Below are 17,446 nucleotides of genomic sequence, written 5' to 3' on the forward strand. Positions count from 1 at the left end.
GGTTTCCCAATCCCCTCCCAATCATGTGATTCAAGTGTTCCAATCCCCTCCCAATCATGTGATTCAGGTGTTTCAATCCCCTCCATATCATGTGATTCATGTGTTCCAATCCCCTCCCAATCATGTGATTCAGGTGTTCCAATCCCCTCCATATCATGTGATTCAGGTGTTCCAATCCCCTCCCAATCATGTGATTCAGGTGTTCCAATCCCCTCCCAATCATGTGATTCAGGTGTTCCAATCCCCTCCATATCATGTGAATCAGGTTTCCCAATCCCCTCCATATCATGTGATTCAGGTGTTCCAATCCCCTCCATATCATGTGATTCAGGTGTTCCAATCCCCTCCATATCATGTGATTCAGGTGTTCCCATCCCCTCCATATCACATGATTCAGGTGCCCCAATCCCCTCCATGGACACAGATGTATAAAATCAAGCCCCTAGGCATGCAGACTGCTTCTACAAACATTGGTGAAAGAATGGGTCGCCCTCAGGAGCTCAGTGACTCCAAGCGTGGTCCCGTGATAGGTGGCCACCTGGGCAATAAGTCCATCCGTGACTTTTCCTGGCTACTAAATATTCCACACTAAACTGTTAGTGGGATTATAACAAAGTGGAAGCCACTGGGAACAACAGCCACTCAGCCACCAAGTGGTAGGCCACGTCACATGACAGGGCGGGGTCAGCGCATGCTGAAGCGCACAGTGCGCAGAAGTCGCCAACTGTCTGCAGAGTCAATAGCTAAAGACCTCCAAACTTGGTGTGGCCTTCAGATGAGCCCAACAACAGTGCGTAGAGAGCTCCATGGAATGGGTTTCCATGGCCGAGCAGCTGCATCCAAGCCTTCCATCACCAAGTGCAATGCAAAGCGTCCGATGCCGTGGTGTAAAGCACGCCACTACTGGACTCTAGAGCAGGGGAGGCGTGTTCTCTGGAGGGACCAATCACGCTTCTCTGTCTGACAATCTGATGGACGTGTCTGGGTTTGGCGGTTGCCAGGAGAACGGTACTTGCCTGACTGCAAGTGTAAAGTTTGGTGGAGGGGGGATTATGGTGGGGGTTGTTTTTCAGGGGTTGGGCTTGGCCCCCTAGTTCCAGTGAAGGGAACTCTTAAAATTACATTTTGGACAATTTCATGCTCCCAACTTTGTGGGAGGAGTTTGGGGATGGCCCCTTTCTGTTCCAGCATGACTGCACACCAGTGCACAAAGCAAGGTCCATAAAGACATGGAGGAGCCAGTTTGGGGTGGAGGAACTTGACTGTCCTGCACAGAGTCCTGACCTCAACCCCATAGAACACCTTTGGGATGAATTAGAGTGGAGACTGCGAGCCAGGCCTCCTCCCCCGACATCAGTGCCTGACCTGACAAATGTGCTTCTGGAAGAATGGTCCAACCTTCCCATAGACACCCTCCTAAACCTTGTGGACGGCCTTCCCAGAAGAGTTGAAGCTGTTATAGCTGCAAAGGGCGGGGCCAACTCAATATTGAACCCTACGGACTAAGACTGGGAGGCCATTAAAGGTCATGTGTGTGGAAAGGGCGGGGCCAACTCAATATTGAACCCTACGGACTAAGACTGGGGGGCCATTAAAGGTCATGTGTGTGGAAAGGGCAGGGCCAACTCAATATTGAACCCTATGGACTAAGACTGGGGGGCCATTAAAGGTCATGTGTGTGGAAAGGCCGGCGACCAATACTTTTGGCAATATAGTGTACTTTCGGTTATAGGTGTCCCTCGTTCCCATCTCAGAAAGTTGGGAGGTATGGGTATTGCACAGGAGAGTCCAGTAAAGGTGGTGGCAGCGGCCGGGGTGGGGGGGATGGACCCCTTTTGCTGCCTGTAAAAGTAATCCAATATCTGCATAGCCAATAGGATTACTTTTACTTTGTTCAGCATCATCGGCGCTAAAAAAATAATCTCTCGGTCATCGCCGCAACTGCATATGTTGGAAGTGGTAGCGGTTGGCGTGGTCATTAAATCTAAGCTCAAGGCTCCATCTTGTGGTTGGATAGACAGGTCTGCCTCACTCCATTGTATGAAAAATGTTGCAAATCCATAGATGAGGGAAAAGTCATCATTATAGATGAGAGGACAATCCTGCATGAATCCAGACTCAGCTCTCATATCATCAGTTTGAAGGTGTTTAGAAGACCATGGAGACAATCTGTACTGATCATCTCAGGAACCTCCGGTCTTCTGCTGGCTGCAAATCTTTCACATCCAGCCAATCCAGGCCCATTACTTTCATTTGACCCCCTGAATGGACTAAAATAACAGTGTCTTTTGTAAAACCTGGAACCCCGCTTTCCAACCCCCAACTTTCCCTCTCTACTCATCATTTGTGCTCCTCTCAGTCTGGCTTGTTGACCTCTGTAGATAAATCTACTTTGCCTACCATGTCTAGAATGACTTTAAACTTTATTGCCACCAAATTTCGGTTTTGGCCAGACACTGGTGAGTTCCCCCAGACTGTAATATCCCTCAGAAGCAGGGGCGTAGTTCCCACAAGGCAAACAAGGCACTTGCCTAGGGCGGCATTTTTCAGGGGGGCAACAGCTCCCCCGGAAGAAGAGATGGAAGAAGGGACACGCACGCCATGGGGACCTGGTGGGACCCGAGAGAGGATGCGTGCTGCTTGATGGTGTATGCAGAGCCTAACTCTCGTTCCCGGGGATGTCCAGAGTTGTGAAGGTGAGTGTCTTTCTCACCAGAGGGGTGGTAGTGGAAGGGTCTCTGGGGTGAGGGACAGAGGGTGTTGTTGGTCAATGTTCGGCTCTGTCCGTGGGAAGGGGAAGGGGGGGTGGTGGCAGACAATTTTTGTGTTGCCTAAGGCATCATTTTTCAGGGGGGCAGCACCTCCCCCCAGAAGAAGAGATGGAAGAAGGGACATGCACCACATGGGGACCAAGTAGGATCCGAGACAGTCTGTGTGCTGCTTGATGGTGTATCCAGAGCCTGACTCTCATTCCCGGGGATGTCCGGAGCTGTGAAGGTGAGTGTCTTTCTCTCTGGTAGTGGGGGGTGGTAGTGGAAGAGTCTCTGGGGTGGGGGGCAGGGGTGTTGTTGGTCAATGTCCGGTTCTCTCCGTGGGAGGGGGAAGGGGGGGTGGTGTTGGTCGGTGTCAATGGGGGCAGACAATTTTTGTGTTGCCTAGGGCAGCACAAAACCTAACGACATCACTGCTCAGAAGCAGGACCGTCTTGATAGCATCATGGGCCCCTGTGCAAAGTAATGCACTGTGGCCCCTACCAGCCTGCCCCAATTTATACGCCTACTTTCAAGGCAAAGGGGCACAGTACAGGGCGGGATCAGGAGGCCACAATACTGGGATCAGGAGGGCACAATACTGGGATCAGGAGGACACAGTACTGGGATCAGGAGGGCACAATACTGGGATCAGGAGGGCACAATACTGGGATCAGGAGGGCACAATACTGGGATCAGGAGGGCACAATACTGGGATCAGGAGGGCACAATACTGGGATCAGGAGGCCACAATACTGGGATCAGGAGGGCACAGTACTGGGATCAGGAGGACACAGTACTGGGATCAGGAGGGCACAATACTGGGATCAGGAGGGCACAATACTGGGATCAGGAGGGCACAATACTGGGATCAGGAGGGCACAATACTGGGATCAGGAGGGCACAATACTGGGATCAGGAGGGCACAGTACTGGGATCAGGAGGCCACAGTACTGGGTCAGGAGGGCACAATACTGATATCAGGAGGGCACAGTACAGGGGGGATCAGGAGGGTACAGTACAGGGGGGATCAGGAGGGCACAGTACTGGGATCAGGAGGGCACAGTATGTGGGGGGGGGGTCAGGAGGGCACAATACTGGGATCAGGAGGGCACAATACTGGGATCAGGAGGGCACAGTACTGGGATCAGGAGGCCACAGTACTGGGATCAAGAGGGCACAATACTGGGATCAGGAGGGCACAGTACTGGGATCAGGAGGGCACAGTACTGGGATCAGAAGGGCACAGTACTGGGATCAGGAGGGCACAATACTGGGATCAGGAGGACACAGTACAGGTTCCGGGCCACTGCCATCCTAGGACAGATTAGTAAAAAACATGACTGTCCTGGTAAACCCTGAAAAATTATCATGGGGCCCCCATGCACCTGGGGCCCAGAGGTGTCCATGCATTAAGCGACAGACATGCTCAGAAGCTCCGAAGATGATACTCCCTGCTGTACGTTGTTTCTCTGCTCCGCCTACAAAAAAATGAAAGGGTGTCGCCCGACCACAACCGAACTAGGCATTCCATTGCTTGGAGACCAGTATGGAGGATTATGTTGTAAATTGTCATTACAGCATCTGTGGTAGTTGGTTGGAGTTCTATTGGGCATCTTTCATGGAGGAAGACTGGGATGGGGGTTGGAGATGCATTTGCCCACTAGGTCAGTACTTATAGGATTGGGCCTGAGTAGACATTGATAGAGGGTGTGATATCCTCCTCATTCAAGTCTGTGATCACAGTATCTGGCAAAGGAGGACTGGGATGGCGGATGAAGGGGCATTTGCCCACTAGGCCAGTAATAATAGGATATATTGGGTATGGTGGACCTGTGGGGAGATACTTCACCATTCAGTCATCGCCCAGAGAAGGAGTGAAACCTGGTGGGTATTATGTAACCCTCTTTCTGGCCGATGATCACAGTGTAGCACTACCCCCCTTCTGGCCGTTGATTTGGGCCCCTCTATAGTCCTGCACAGCCAGGCAAACAGTATTTTCCATTCAAACTTGCACTCCGAGTCAGAAATCAGTCCTTGAGCTTTTGTTTTTATGCTTTATTAAAGGGATTAGACCTCGGATGGGGTAAGGGGGGGTATAGGGTGCCCAAGGGAACCAACAACTGAGGACAGCTTCCCGGAACTATTCACAACCTCCTCTTCTGTGACACCATCTCTGGAGGAGAACTAGCCAGCAGTTCCTAGTTGTGCCACCCCAGACCCTAGATGAAATTCTCCTCTTCATCCAGCAATATGGAGGTTTTCCTGAGCAGGGATCTAGATCCTCTTCCCTCAATAGGTGATCAGTCACTAGTAGGGGGCTAATCTGGTTCCCCACCAGAGTGCTCCTTCCCCTATCTGCCCAGGGGGTGCTCACTCAGATCCTCTCCTGTACCGCTTGCAGGTTGGCTGCTGCTACCAGGCCTATCACCCTTCCAGCCTCCAGGCAGGCCCCATCTCACCAGGCCTCCTGGAAGCCTTTCTCCTTCAGTCTCACATCTTCCTCCAGCTCTCTACACCTCCACCCCCCCTCACCATACTCCTGCTACTGAGCAGGCTCCAACACTTTTAAGGGAGTCCCAGCCCCTTACCAAGCCTTCTGTTGGGGATTGGCTGAAATCCCTGCAACCAGCCATTTCTCATATCCACCCAGTGCCTCCAAGGCCCTCCTCCAAAAGCCTCAGAGCAGGGGGAAATTCCAGAGGGGCTGGCCTGCAGGGTCTCTCAGTCCCGACCACAATTTTCTTCCTAAGCTGCTAATCAGCTCTTCTCTAGCCTTTAGGATCTAGCTCCCCCTAGCTAAACCAGGAGGGTGCTACAGGAGCATCTCACAAAGGAGGACTGGGATGGCAGTGAAGGGGCATTTGCCCGCTAGGTCATTACTAATACGACATGTTGGCCCCGAGTACCAGAACAGGGTAGTTCAGCACCCAGGGCAAGGATCCAGAATTGCACCCCCCCACACACACACACACATTATAGAATGGGTGTACCACCCTGCATCTATTCTTTGCTCCCTTGCCTCTCTGCGCCCGGGGCAGCTGCCCCTCTTGCCCGCCCCTTGTCTCGGGTAGAGATAGCTCATCATTCAGACACTGATGGTGGGTATGATATATCCTCCTCAATCATTTCTGCAATCACAACATCTGACAGGAGAGGGGTGGGATGATGGTGTGGTGGGGCATGTTCCCACTAGGCGAATAGTGGCCCCCCGAGTCAGGGCTGTAGATAAGGGGGTACCACCAGTCCTCCTGTACAGGGCCCAGGCAGCTGGGTGAGTCGGATGTGGGCAGGGAGGGTGATTGGTGCAGGGGGGCAATTACTGCAACCGATCCCCTTTATGGCTCTTCTCTGCAGCAGCTGAAAGTTGGCTTCTTATCCTCTCCTTCCCACCAGAAGCTGCTGCAGAGAAGAGCCATACAGGGGATTGATTCCAGTAATTACCCCCCCCCCCCACACTGCATCCATCACCCTCCCTGTGCACCATGCATTTCCATTGCTGCCCAGCCCCCACTGTGTGCCCCACCCCCACAGTGCTTCCGGATTCCCTCCTCTCCTTCCCACTGGCAGCTGCTGCAGAGAAGAGCCACACAGGGGATCGGTTCCAATAATTTCCCCACCCCCTCACTGCATCCATCACCTTCCCTGTGCACCGTGCATTTCCATTGCTGCCCAGCCCCCCTGTGTGGCCCCACCCCCACAGTGCTGCCAGCTTCCCCTCCTCTCCTTCCCACCGGCAGCTGCTGCACACAATAGGATCCTTCAGGATGGAGAGTAGAGGAAGGGTCCAGTAAATAAGTCGCATTTACCAGCCCCTTCCTTTCCTGAATGAACACAATGAGCGATCAGTACCAATCACTCACCGTGTTCATTCTTAACTGGAGCCTTGTAAACTGTGGGGGGGGGGGGGCTGTCAGGTTGGCAGTATGGGGCCCCCTCATTTCTAACAGCAGCTCAGCCCTGAATAAAGATAGTCCACCATTGAGACATCAAGGTGCATTTTTAGGTGCGTTTTTGGGGTGATGTGCTAAAAAAAATGCTGGTTGTTAAGGAGTGGGCACCCACTGGTGTCCTTGGTAACCAGCGAATAGCACCCTGCACTCCCCCCATCCCCAACCAGGGTTGCATGAGAGTTGTAAAATCTTGCAATCCAGCTCCTTGGTTCTGGCTGCCCGACTGCGTCCCCTCATGTTTCTCCAGACTAACTTCCTCCCCCATCTCTCCGCCTCCTCCCCCTCTGGTCATAGCATCACTCCTGCTGTCCGCTGAGGTAGAGGCCTTATCACTGGTTGCTGAGGACACCGGCGGGTTCCGGCTCCTTAACAACCACCCGCTGGCAGCCATAACTACCAATGAATAGCTGGTTGTTAAGGAGCCGGCATCCAACAGCGTCCTTAACAACCATCTATTCGTGTATTTATGTGTATGTATAAATGTGAGTTAGGGCCCTTAGATTGTACACCCCTTGAGGGTTAGGGCCCCTAGATTGTACGCCCCTTGAGGGTTAGGGCCCCTAGATTGTACGCCCCTTGAGGGTTAGGGCCCCTAGATTGTACGCCCCTTGAGGGTTAGGGACCTTAGATTGTACGCCCCTTGAGGGTTAGGGACCTTAGATTGTACACCCCTTGAGGGTTAGGGACCTTAGATTGTACGCCCCTTGAGGGTTAGGGACCTTAGATTGTACGCCCCTTGAGGGTTAGGGCCCTTAGATTGTACGCCCCTTGAGGGTTAGGGCCCTTAGATTGTACGCCCCTTGAGGGCGAGGGACCTTAGATTGTACGCCCCTTGAGGGTTAGGGACCTTAGATTGTACGCCCCTTGAGGGTTAGGGACCTTAGATTGTACGCCCCTTGAGGGCGAGAGACCTTAGATTGTACGCTCCTTGAGGGCGAGAGACCTTAGATTGTACGCCCCTTGAGGGTTTAGGGACCCTAGATTGTACGCCCCTTGAGGGTTGGGACCCTAGATTGTACGCCCCTTGAGGGTTAGGGACCTTAGATTGTACGTCCCTTGAGGGTTAGGGACCTTAGATTGTACGCCCCTTGAGGGTTAGGGACCTTAGATTGTACGCCCCTTGAGGGCGAGGGACCTTAGATTGTACACCCCTTGAGGGTTAGGGACCTTAGATTGTACGCCCCTTGAGGGTCAGGGACCTTAGATTGTACGTCCCTTGAGGGTTAGGGACCTTAGATTTTACGCCCCTTGAGGGTTAGGGACCTTAGATTGTACGCCCCTTGAGGGTTAAGGACCTTAGATTGTACGCCCCTTGAGGGTTAGGGACCTTAGATTGTACGCCCCTTGAGGGTTAGGGCTCTTAGATTGTACGCCCCTTGAGGGTCAGGGACCTTAGATTGTACGCCCCTTGAGGGTTAGGGCCCTTAGATTGTACGCCCCTTGAGGGTTAGGGACCTTAGATTGTACGCCCCTTGAGGGTTAGGGACCTTAGATTGTACGCCCCTTGAGGGCGAGGGACCTTAGATTGTACGCCCCTTGAGGGTTAGGGACCTTAGATTGTACGCCCCTTGAGGGTTAGGGCCCTTAGATTGTACGCCCCTTGAGGGTCAGGGACTGATGTGAATGTACAATATATATGTAAAGTGCTGCGTGAACTGACAGTGCTATATAAGTACCTGAAATAATAAATAAATATCAGTGTGGTTAAGCTCCCAGGAGATCGGGCAGTAAAGAGTGTACATACAGGGAGGATCCAGGGGTGATCCAAAAGGCTTTGTGGCCCCTTGGGGTCACCGATTGGAGGTGAGGGGCCATTGCAGCCAATGAAGGATCACTTATCGGTGTGCTGTGCCCCCACACGGTATATATTGCACGCTCTGGAGCAGTGAAGCGCCTGCATTGTGTTTACACATATATTGGACTTTGTTGCAATTGTCACTTATTATATAATATGTCTTTGTATTGGTGTGTTTGTACCAGGGGTGGACTGACCAGTTGGAAACTCGGCACTGCCCGAGGGCCTGGGGTCAGTAGGGGGCCCGTGAGATGCCCCTGGTACCTTTTTCATAGGCTTTTTTGAGTTTGGGCAAGGACACAGGGGCCCCATGATCCCCTATTGCCCGGGGGCCCCATGAGTTGTCAGTCCACCCCTGGTTTGTAGACTTTTTGCTCAGAGTGTATACATCCCTCAGGAGGGACTCACAATATCCACGTATTATATATTATTTAGGTTTTGTGCCCCAATATTGGGAATCACGGGTCACATTTTTGTGTATTTTATCACTTTTTTATAGGTCGCTGTTTTGGTCCAATCATAGGGCCTCGTGTGCGGTTTTCCTTTTCATTCACCATTATATGAAATATATGTAGTTTGTATTTATTTATGTAGCGCTACACCATTTATTTTTGTGTAAGGGAAGGTTCGCACTATAGAAACGCAGTCCAGATGCCTTCCGGATGCGTTTCTGCATGTGCGTTTTTGGCGCGTTCCAGTACATTTTTACCCCCTCTCTTTTCCTTGAATTTAGAGACGTGTGCAATCTGGTGCGTTTTTGGTTTGTTTGTGGCACATTCCAGTGCGTTTTTGGTTTGTTTGTGGCACATTCCAGTGCGTTTTTGGTGCGTTTTGGTACGTTCCAGTTCATTTTTTCCAGTACAGTTCCGTGCAGAAAAAGTGCCTCCTCCTCTACTTTTCTTTCTGCACCCGGAACACACAAGCACCCGGAACTGCAAGCACTGATGTGATCTATGAGACCAACACCCATCTCACCGACTTTCTGTGCGTTTTGGATGCAGAAAACAAGCAACTGAAACGCATGGAGTGTGAACCAGACCTCAATCTCTGAGGACAGCACTGAGGCACAACAAACGTTTCCAGACGTTCCCCATCACAATGGACCTTCACGTTTTTGGGTCGGTTCCACTCTATAGTGAGATCTTCTTTCCCATATTTACTCTGTAGTTGAGGGGTCTCCGGACATTCCCAACAAAGGGCCACATTGTTGTCCTTCAGACTTCAGAGGGGCCGGGGTGTGGCCAGTGGGAGCAGAAAATGTCCTGGTGTCACTGGGATTAAACAATGCTACAGGCTGGATGGTCAGTGGCAGATTAGTCAGTGGGAGGATAGTGCCCCATCATTGGTGTCAGTGGGAGGAATAGTGCCCCAACATTGGTGTCAGTGGGAGGAATAGTGCCCCATCATTGGTGTCAGTGGGAGGAATAGTGCCCCATCATTGGTGTCAGTGGGAGGAATAGTGTCCCATCATTGGTGTCAGTGGGAGGAATAGTGCCCCAACATTGGTGTCAGTGGGAGGAATAGTGCCCCATCATTGGTGTCAGTGGGAGGATAGTGCCCCATCATTGGTGTCAGTGGGAGGAATAGTGCCCCATCATTGGTGTCAGTGGAGGAATAGTGCCCCATCATTGGTGTCAGTGGAGGAGTAGTGCCCCATCATTGGTATCAGTGGGAGGAGTAGTGCCCCACCATTGGTGTCAGTGGGAGGAATAGTGCCCCATCATTGGTGTCAGTGGGAGGAATAGTGCCCCATCATTGGTGTCAGTGGAAGGAATGGTTCCCCATCATTGGTGTCAGTGGGAGAAATAGTGCCCCATCATTGGTGTCAGTGGGAGGAATAGTGCCCCATCATTGGTGTCAGTGGGAGGAATAGTGCCCCATCGTTGGTATCAGTGGGAGGAATAGTGCCCCATCGTTGGTATCAGTGGGAGGAATAGCGCCCCATCATTGGTGTCAGTGGGAGAAATAGTGCCCCATCGTTGGTGTCAGTGGGAGGATAGTGCCCCATCATTGGTGTCAGTGGCAGGAATAGTGCCCCATCATTGGTGTCAGTGGGAGGAATAGTTCCCCATCATTGCTGTCAGTGGGAGGAATAGTGCTCCATCATTGGTGTCAGTGGGAGGAATAGTGCCCCATCATTGGTGTCAGCGGGAGGAATAGCGCCCCATCACTGGTGTCAGTGGGAGGAATAGCGCCCCATCATTGCTGTCAGTGGGAGGAATAGTGCTCCATCATTGGTGTCAGTGGGAGGAATAGTGCCCCATCACTGGTGTCAGTGGGAGGAATAGAGCCCCATCATTGGTGTCAGTGGGAGGAATAGTGCCCCATCATTGGTGTCAGTGGGAGGAATAGTGTCCCATCATTGGTGTCAGTGGGAGGAATAGTGTCCCATCATTGGTGTCAGTGGGAGGAATAGTGCCCCATCATTGGTGTCAGTGGGAGGAATAGTGTCCCATCATTGGTGTCAGTGGGAGGAATAGTGCCCCATCATTGCTGTCAGTGGGAGGAATAGTGCTCCATCATTGGTGTCAGTGGGAGGAATAGTGCCCCATCATTGGTGTCAGCGGGAGGAATAGCGCCCCATCATTGGTGTCAGCGGGAGGAATAGCGCCCCATCACTGGTGTCAGTGGGAGGAATAGAGCCCCATCATTGGTGTCAGTGGGAGGAATAGTGCCCCATCATTGGTGTCAGTGGGAGGAATAGCGCCCCATCACTGGTGTAAGTGGGAGGAATAGAGCCCCATCATTGGTGTCAGTGGGAGGAATAGTGCCCCATCATTGGTGTCAGTGGGAGGAATAGTGTCCCATCATTGGTGTCAGTGGGAGGAATAGTGTCCCATCATTGGTGTCAGTGGGAGGAATAGTGCCCCATCATTGGTGTCAGTGGGAGGAATAGTGCCCCATCATTGGTGTCAGTGGGAGGAATAGTGCCCCATCATTGGTGTCAGCGGGAGGAATAGTGCCCCATCATTGGTGTCAGCGGGAGGAATAGTGTCCCATCATTGGTGTCAGCGGGAGGAATAGTGTCCCATCATTGGTGTCAGCGGGAGGAATAGTGCCCCATCATTGGTGTCAGCGGGAGGAATAGCGCCCCATCATTGGTGTCAGCGGGAGGAATAGTGCCCCATCATTGGTGTCAGTGGAAGGAATGGTTCCCCATCATTGGTGTCAGTGGGAGAAATAGTGCCCCATCATTGGTGTCAGTGGGAGGAATAGTGTCCCATCATTGGTGTCAGTGGGAGGAATAGTGTCCCATCATTGGTATCAGTGGGAGGAATAGTGCCCCATCATTGGTGTCAGTGGGGGGAATAGTGCCCCATCATTGGTGTCAGTGGGAGGAATAGTGCCCCATCATTGGTGTCAGTGGGAGGAATAGTGCCCCATCATTGGTATGAGCGGGAGGAATAGCGTCCCACCATTGGTGTCAGCGGGAGGAATAGCGCCCCACTATTGGTGTCAGCGGGAGGAATAGCGCCCCACCATTGGTGTCAGTGGGAGGAATAGTGCCCCATCATTGGTGTCCGTGAGAGGAATAGCGCCCCATCATTGGTGTCAGCGGGAAAAATAGCGCCCCGTCATTGGTGTCAGTGGGAGGAATAGCGCCCCATTATTGGTGTCAGTGAGAAGAAAAGTGCCTTATCATTGGTATCAGTGGAAGGAATAGTGCCCCATTATTGGTGTCAGTGGGAGGAATAGTGCCCCATTATTGGTGTCAGTGAGAAGAAAAGTGCCTTATCATTGGTATCAGTGGGAGGAATAGTGTCCCATCATTGGTGTCAGTGGGAGGAATAGTGCCCCATCATTGGTATCAGTGGGAGGAATAGTGCCCCATCATTGGTGTCAGTGGGAGGAATAGTGTCCCATCATTGGTGTCAGTGGGAGGAATAGTGCCCCATCATTGGTGTCAGTGGGAGGAATAGTGCCCCATCATTGGTGTCAGTGGGATGAATAGTGCCCCATCATTGGTGTCAGTGGGAGGAATAGTGCCCCATCATTGGTGTCAGTGGGAGGAATAGTGCCCATCATTGGTGTCAGTGGGAGGAATAGTGCCCCATCATTGGTGTCAGTGGGAGGAATAGTGCCCCATCATTGGTGTCAGTGGGATGAATAGTGCCCCATCATTGGTGTCAGTGGGAGGAATAGTGCCCCATCATTGGTGTCAGTGGGAGGAATAGTGCCCATCATTGGTGTCAGTGGGAGGAATAGTGCCCCATCATTGGTGTCAGTAGGAGGAATAGTGCCCCATCATTGGTGTCAGTGGGGGGAATAGTGCCCCATCATTGGTGTCAGTGGGAGGAATAGTGCCCAATCATTGGTGTCAGTAGGAGGAACAGTGTACCAAGGCTAGATAAAGGGCCCGGGGGCCCCAGTGTGGAGAGCACCACCATAGAGTGAAGGAAGACACACATACAGATGAATATTTATTGTCAAACACATAAAAGTTTAGAATAGATACATCTGTACAAAATAAGTCGGTTTATACAGACCGCTGTAAACTTCGGGGTATATGGCATGGTGGGGGGGGGAGGGGGGAACAGTTATAGTCAGGAGGGTGTAAACTGGGTCATGTGACAAGGGATACAGTCGCAAAAAGATCCGTTAACCAATCACGGTGCTGCGCTCAGTCCTGTTGCGTGACCTCTCAAAAAAGGCGTAATCCTGAAAACAGATAGAATGAATGAGAGGCGGGTCTATGACATCACGGTGACATCACACAGAGAAGATATAAGAGGAAGTGATTTCATCATTTTATCAGAACGTTTAGCATTTCTTATCGGGATCTCCAATGGGTGCAACCAGTGAGTGTGAAGATCTAGAAATATATACAGATCGGGTCCGGCACGGGTATTTACGGCTCGGTGATCCATCCTGGAAATTCTTGGATCTGTACGGAGGAGAACCTGGTACAAACGTTCATCCCACTTGAAGGACTTTTTGAAAAATGTATCGGCTGAGAACATCTGAGGAGGGAAAAAAGCCTCCCCTTGTTCAAGGGTTGAGGAGTCAATGTTCATGGAATCACGACTGAATGCACTGAGGGGCCTACGTAAGGGTTGAGGAGTCAATGTTCATGGAATCAGAACTGAATGCACTAAGGGGCCTGCGTGAGGGTTGAGGAGTCAATGTTCATGGAATCAGGACTGAATGCACTGAGGGGTCTACGTAAGGGTTGAGGAGTCAGTGCATTCAGTCGTGATTCCATGAACATTGATTCCTCAACCCTCACGCAGGCCCCTTAGTGCATTCAGTCGTGATTCCATGAACATTAAGGGGCCTGTGTAAGGGTTGAGGAGTCAATGTTCATGGAATCAGAACTGAATGCACTGAGGGGCCTGCGTGAGGGTTGAGGAGTCAATGTTCATGGAATCAGGACTGAATGCACTGAGGGGTCTACATAAGGGTTGAGGAGTCAGTGCATTCAGTCATGATTCCATGAACATTGACTCCTCAACCCTCACGCAGGCCCCTCAGTGCATTCAGTCGTGATTCCATGAACATTAAGGGGCCTGTGTAAGGGTTGAGGAGTCAATGTTCATGGAATCAGGACTGAATGCACTGAGGGGCCTACGTAAGGGTTGAGGAGTCAATGTTCATGGAAGCACTACTGAATGCACTACAGGGCCTACGTGAGGGTTGAGGAGTCAATGTTCATGGGATCAGGACTGAATGCACTAAGGGGCCTACGTAAGGGTTGAGGAGTCAGTGCATTCAGTCGTGATTCCATGAACATTGACTCCTCAACCCTCACGCAGGCCCCTTAGTGCATTCAGTCGTGATTCCATGAACATTAAGGGGCCTGTGTAAGGGTTGAGGAGTCAATGTTCATGGAATCAGGACTGAATGCACTGAGGGGCCTACGTAAGGGTTGAGGAGTCAATGTTCATGGAAGCACTACTGAATGCACCACGGGGCCTACGTGAGGGTTGAGGAGTCAATGTTCATGGGATCAGGACTGAATGCACTAAGGGGCCTACGTAAGGGTTGAGGAGTCAGTGCATTCAGTCGTGATTCCATGAACATTGACTCCTCAACCCTTACGTAGGCCTCAGTGCATTCAGTCTTGATTCCATGAACATTGACTCCTCAACCCTCACGCAGGCCCCTTAGTGCATTCAGTCGTGATTCCATGAACATTGACTCCTCAACCCTCACGCAGGCCCCTTAGTGCATTCAGTCGTGATTCCATGAACATTGACTCCTCAACCCTCACGCAGGCCCCTTAGTGCATTCAGTCATGCTCCCATGAACATTGACTCCTCAACCCTCACGCAGGCCCCTTAGTGCATTCAGTCGTGATTCCATGAACATTAAGGGGCCTGCGTAAGGGTTGAGGAGTCAATGTTCATGAAATCATGACTGAATACGCTAAGGGGCCTACGTAAGGGTTGAAGAAGACCAACCTCTCCTGGTGACACTAAATGCTTCAAAAAGTCCTACAAATGAGATGAACATTTGAACCAGGTGCTCCTCCATACACATCCATGAATTTACCGTCTGGTGAGCACTCCCTTTGTCACCAGAGAGGTAGCAGTCAAGGACCAGAATAAGGTCCACCTACACTACATTTCAACCTCGGATCTGCTTGTTTGGAGGAAAAGTCATGTTATGGTAGATCCATCTGAGCCAACTTTCACTTCTCCCATTCCAATGTTGTTACAGACACATCAGGCATTAGTCATCTGGTGGAATGATTCGGCTTTTATCATTGATACCACTGGAAGGATTATGATGACTCTGGGCAGGTAGGTTATGGAGAGAAGACCTGAAGTCAAACATTTAGCATTTCTTTTAAGGATTTCCAATAGGTGCAACCAGTGAGTGTGAAGATCTAGAAAAAAATACAGATCGGGTCCGGCAGGGGTATTTATGGCTTGGGTATCCATCCGTTAAATTCTTGGATGTGTATGGAGGAGAATCTGGTACAAACATTCATCCCACTTGAAGGACTTTTTGAAAAATGTATCAGCTGAGAACATCTGAGGAGGGAAAAAAGCCTCCCCTTGTTCAAGGGTTGAGGAGTCAATGTTCATGAAATCACGACTGAATGTACTAAGGGGCCTGCGTGAGGGTTGATGAAGACCAACCTCTCCTGGTGTCACTAAATGCTTCAAAAAAGTCCTACAAATGAGATGAACGTTTGAACCAAGTGCTCCTCCGTACACATCCAAGAATTTACCGTCTGGTGAGCACTCCCTTTGTCGCCATCACAGAGGTAACAGTCAAGGACCACAATAAGGTCCACCTACACTACATTTCAACCTCGGATCTGCTTGTATGAAGGAAAAGTCATGTTATGGTAGATCCATCTGAGACAACTTTCACTTCTCCCATTCCGCCGTTATCACCCGCACATCAGGCATTAGTCATCTGGTGGAATGGTTCGGCTTTTATCATTGATACCACTGGAAGGATTATGATGATTCTGGGTAGGTAGGTTATGGAGAGAAGACCTGAAGTCAAACATTTAGCATGGGTGCACATTGCCAAAAAATGGCCGGCTTCTTTAGCAGCCATTGCCAGATAGGAAGCTGTCATAGATAGTGATGGTGGGAATCAGGGGCGGAATGACCATTTGAGCACTCGGGCACTGCCCGAGGGCCCTGGGTCAGTAGTGGGCTCCATGAAATGCCTCCAGTACCTTTTTTTATAGGATTTTTTTTGAGTGTGGACAAGGACACAGGGGCTCCATGATCCTCTATTGCCCGGCAGCCCCATGAGTTGTCAGTCCCCCCCTGGTGGGAATAACGCTTTTATACATGAAAGGAAGACTTTGTAATCCAAGTCTAGCAGCAAGTCAATGACACTCCTGGGATATGGGTCTGGTCAGGTAAGTCGCAGAGGGGGTTGTTCATCAGTTTCAGCTGCTTTGGTGTTAATGAAATGAACAACAGGTGCACTAGATGGGCAACAATGAGACGACCCCCAAATAAGAAATGGATTTACAGGTGGAGGCCACTGACATTTTTTTCCCTACTCATCTTTTCTGTTTTTCACTAGTTTTGCATTTGGCTAGGGTCAGTGTCACTACTGGTAGCATGAGGCCATACCTGGACCCTACAGAGGTTGTACAGGCAGTTCAACTCCTCCAGGATGGCACATCAATATGCCATTGCCAGAAGGTTTGCTGTGTCTCCCAGCACAGTCTCAAGAGCACGGAGGAGATTCCAGGAGACAAGATCACAGAGGAGATTCCAGGAGACAAGAGCACGGAGGAGATTCCAGGAGACAAGAGCATGGAGGAGATTCCAGGAGACAGGCAATTCCTCTAGGAGAGCTGGACAGGACCTTAGAAGGTCCTTAACCCATCAGCAGGACCGGTATCTGCTCCTTTGTACAAGGAGGAACAGGATGAGCCCTGCCAGAGCCCTACAAAATGAATTCCAGCAGGCCACTGGTGGGAATGTCTCTGACCAAACAATCAGAAACAGACTACATGAGGGTGGCCTGAGGGCCCAACATCCTCTAGTGAGCCCTATGCTCACTGCCCGGCACCATAGAGCTCGAATGGCATTTGCCATTGGACCCCAAAATTGGCAGGTCCACCACTGGCGCCCTGTGCTTCTCACAAATTAGAGCAGGTTCCCCCTGAGGACATCTGACAGACGTGAAAGAGTCTGGAGAAGCCGTGGAGAACGTTCTGCTGCCTGTAACATGGTTCAGCATTACCGTTTTGGTGGTGGGTCAGTGATGGTCTGGGGAGGCATATCCATGGAGGGACACACAGACCTCTACAGGCTAGACAATGACACCCTGACTGCCATTAGGTATGGGGATGAAATCCTTGGACCCATTATCAGATCCTACGCTGGTGCAGTGGGTCCTGGGTTCCTTGGTGCAGGGAGTCCTGGGTTCCTCCTGGTGCAGGGGGTCCTGGGTTCCTCCTGGTGCACGATGATGCCCGGCCTCATGTGGGGAGAGTATACAGGCAGTTCCTGGAGGATGAAGGA

At 51.2% G+C, this 17,446-nt stretch overlaps 1 protein-coding gene across 1 annotated transcript in view; it reads right to left on the bottom strand.

Moving 5' to 3' along the window:
- Nucleotides 1-12,906: 12,906 nt before the first annotated feature.
- LOC149451882 (phospholipid scramblase 1-like) overlaps nt 12,907-17,446 on the bottom strand; it is a 53,640-nt gene continuing 49,100 nt past the window's right edge. The window contains exon 8 of the mRNA XM_089690058.1: nt 12,907-13,157. Within this exon, the coding sequence (XP_089546184.1) occupies nt 13,098-13,157 (60 nt within the window). The 3' untranslated portion in view covers nt 12,907-13,097. The remainder of the gene's footprint in view (nt 13,158-17,446) is intronic.

The sequence above is a fragment of the Staurois parvus genome, unplaced genomic scaffold (genome assembly GCF_062004578.1).
Source record: "Staurois parvus isolate SC_StPar_1 unplaced genomic scaffold, SC_StPar_1.0 ptg000512l, whole genome shotgun sequence".
NCBI classification, from domain to species: Eukaryota; Metazoa; Chordata; class Amphibia; order Anura; family Ranidae; genus Staurois; species Staurois parvus.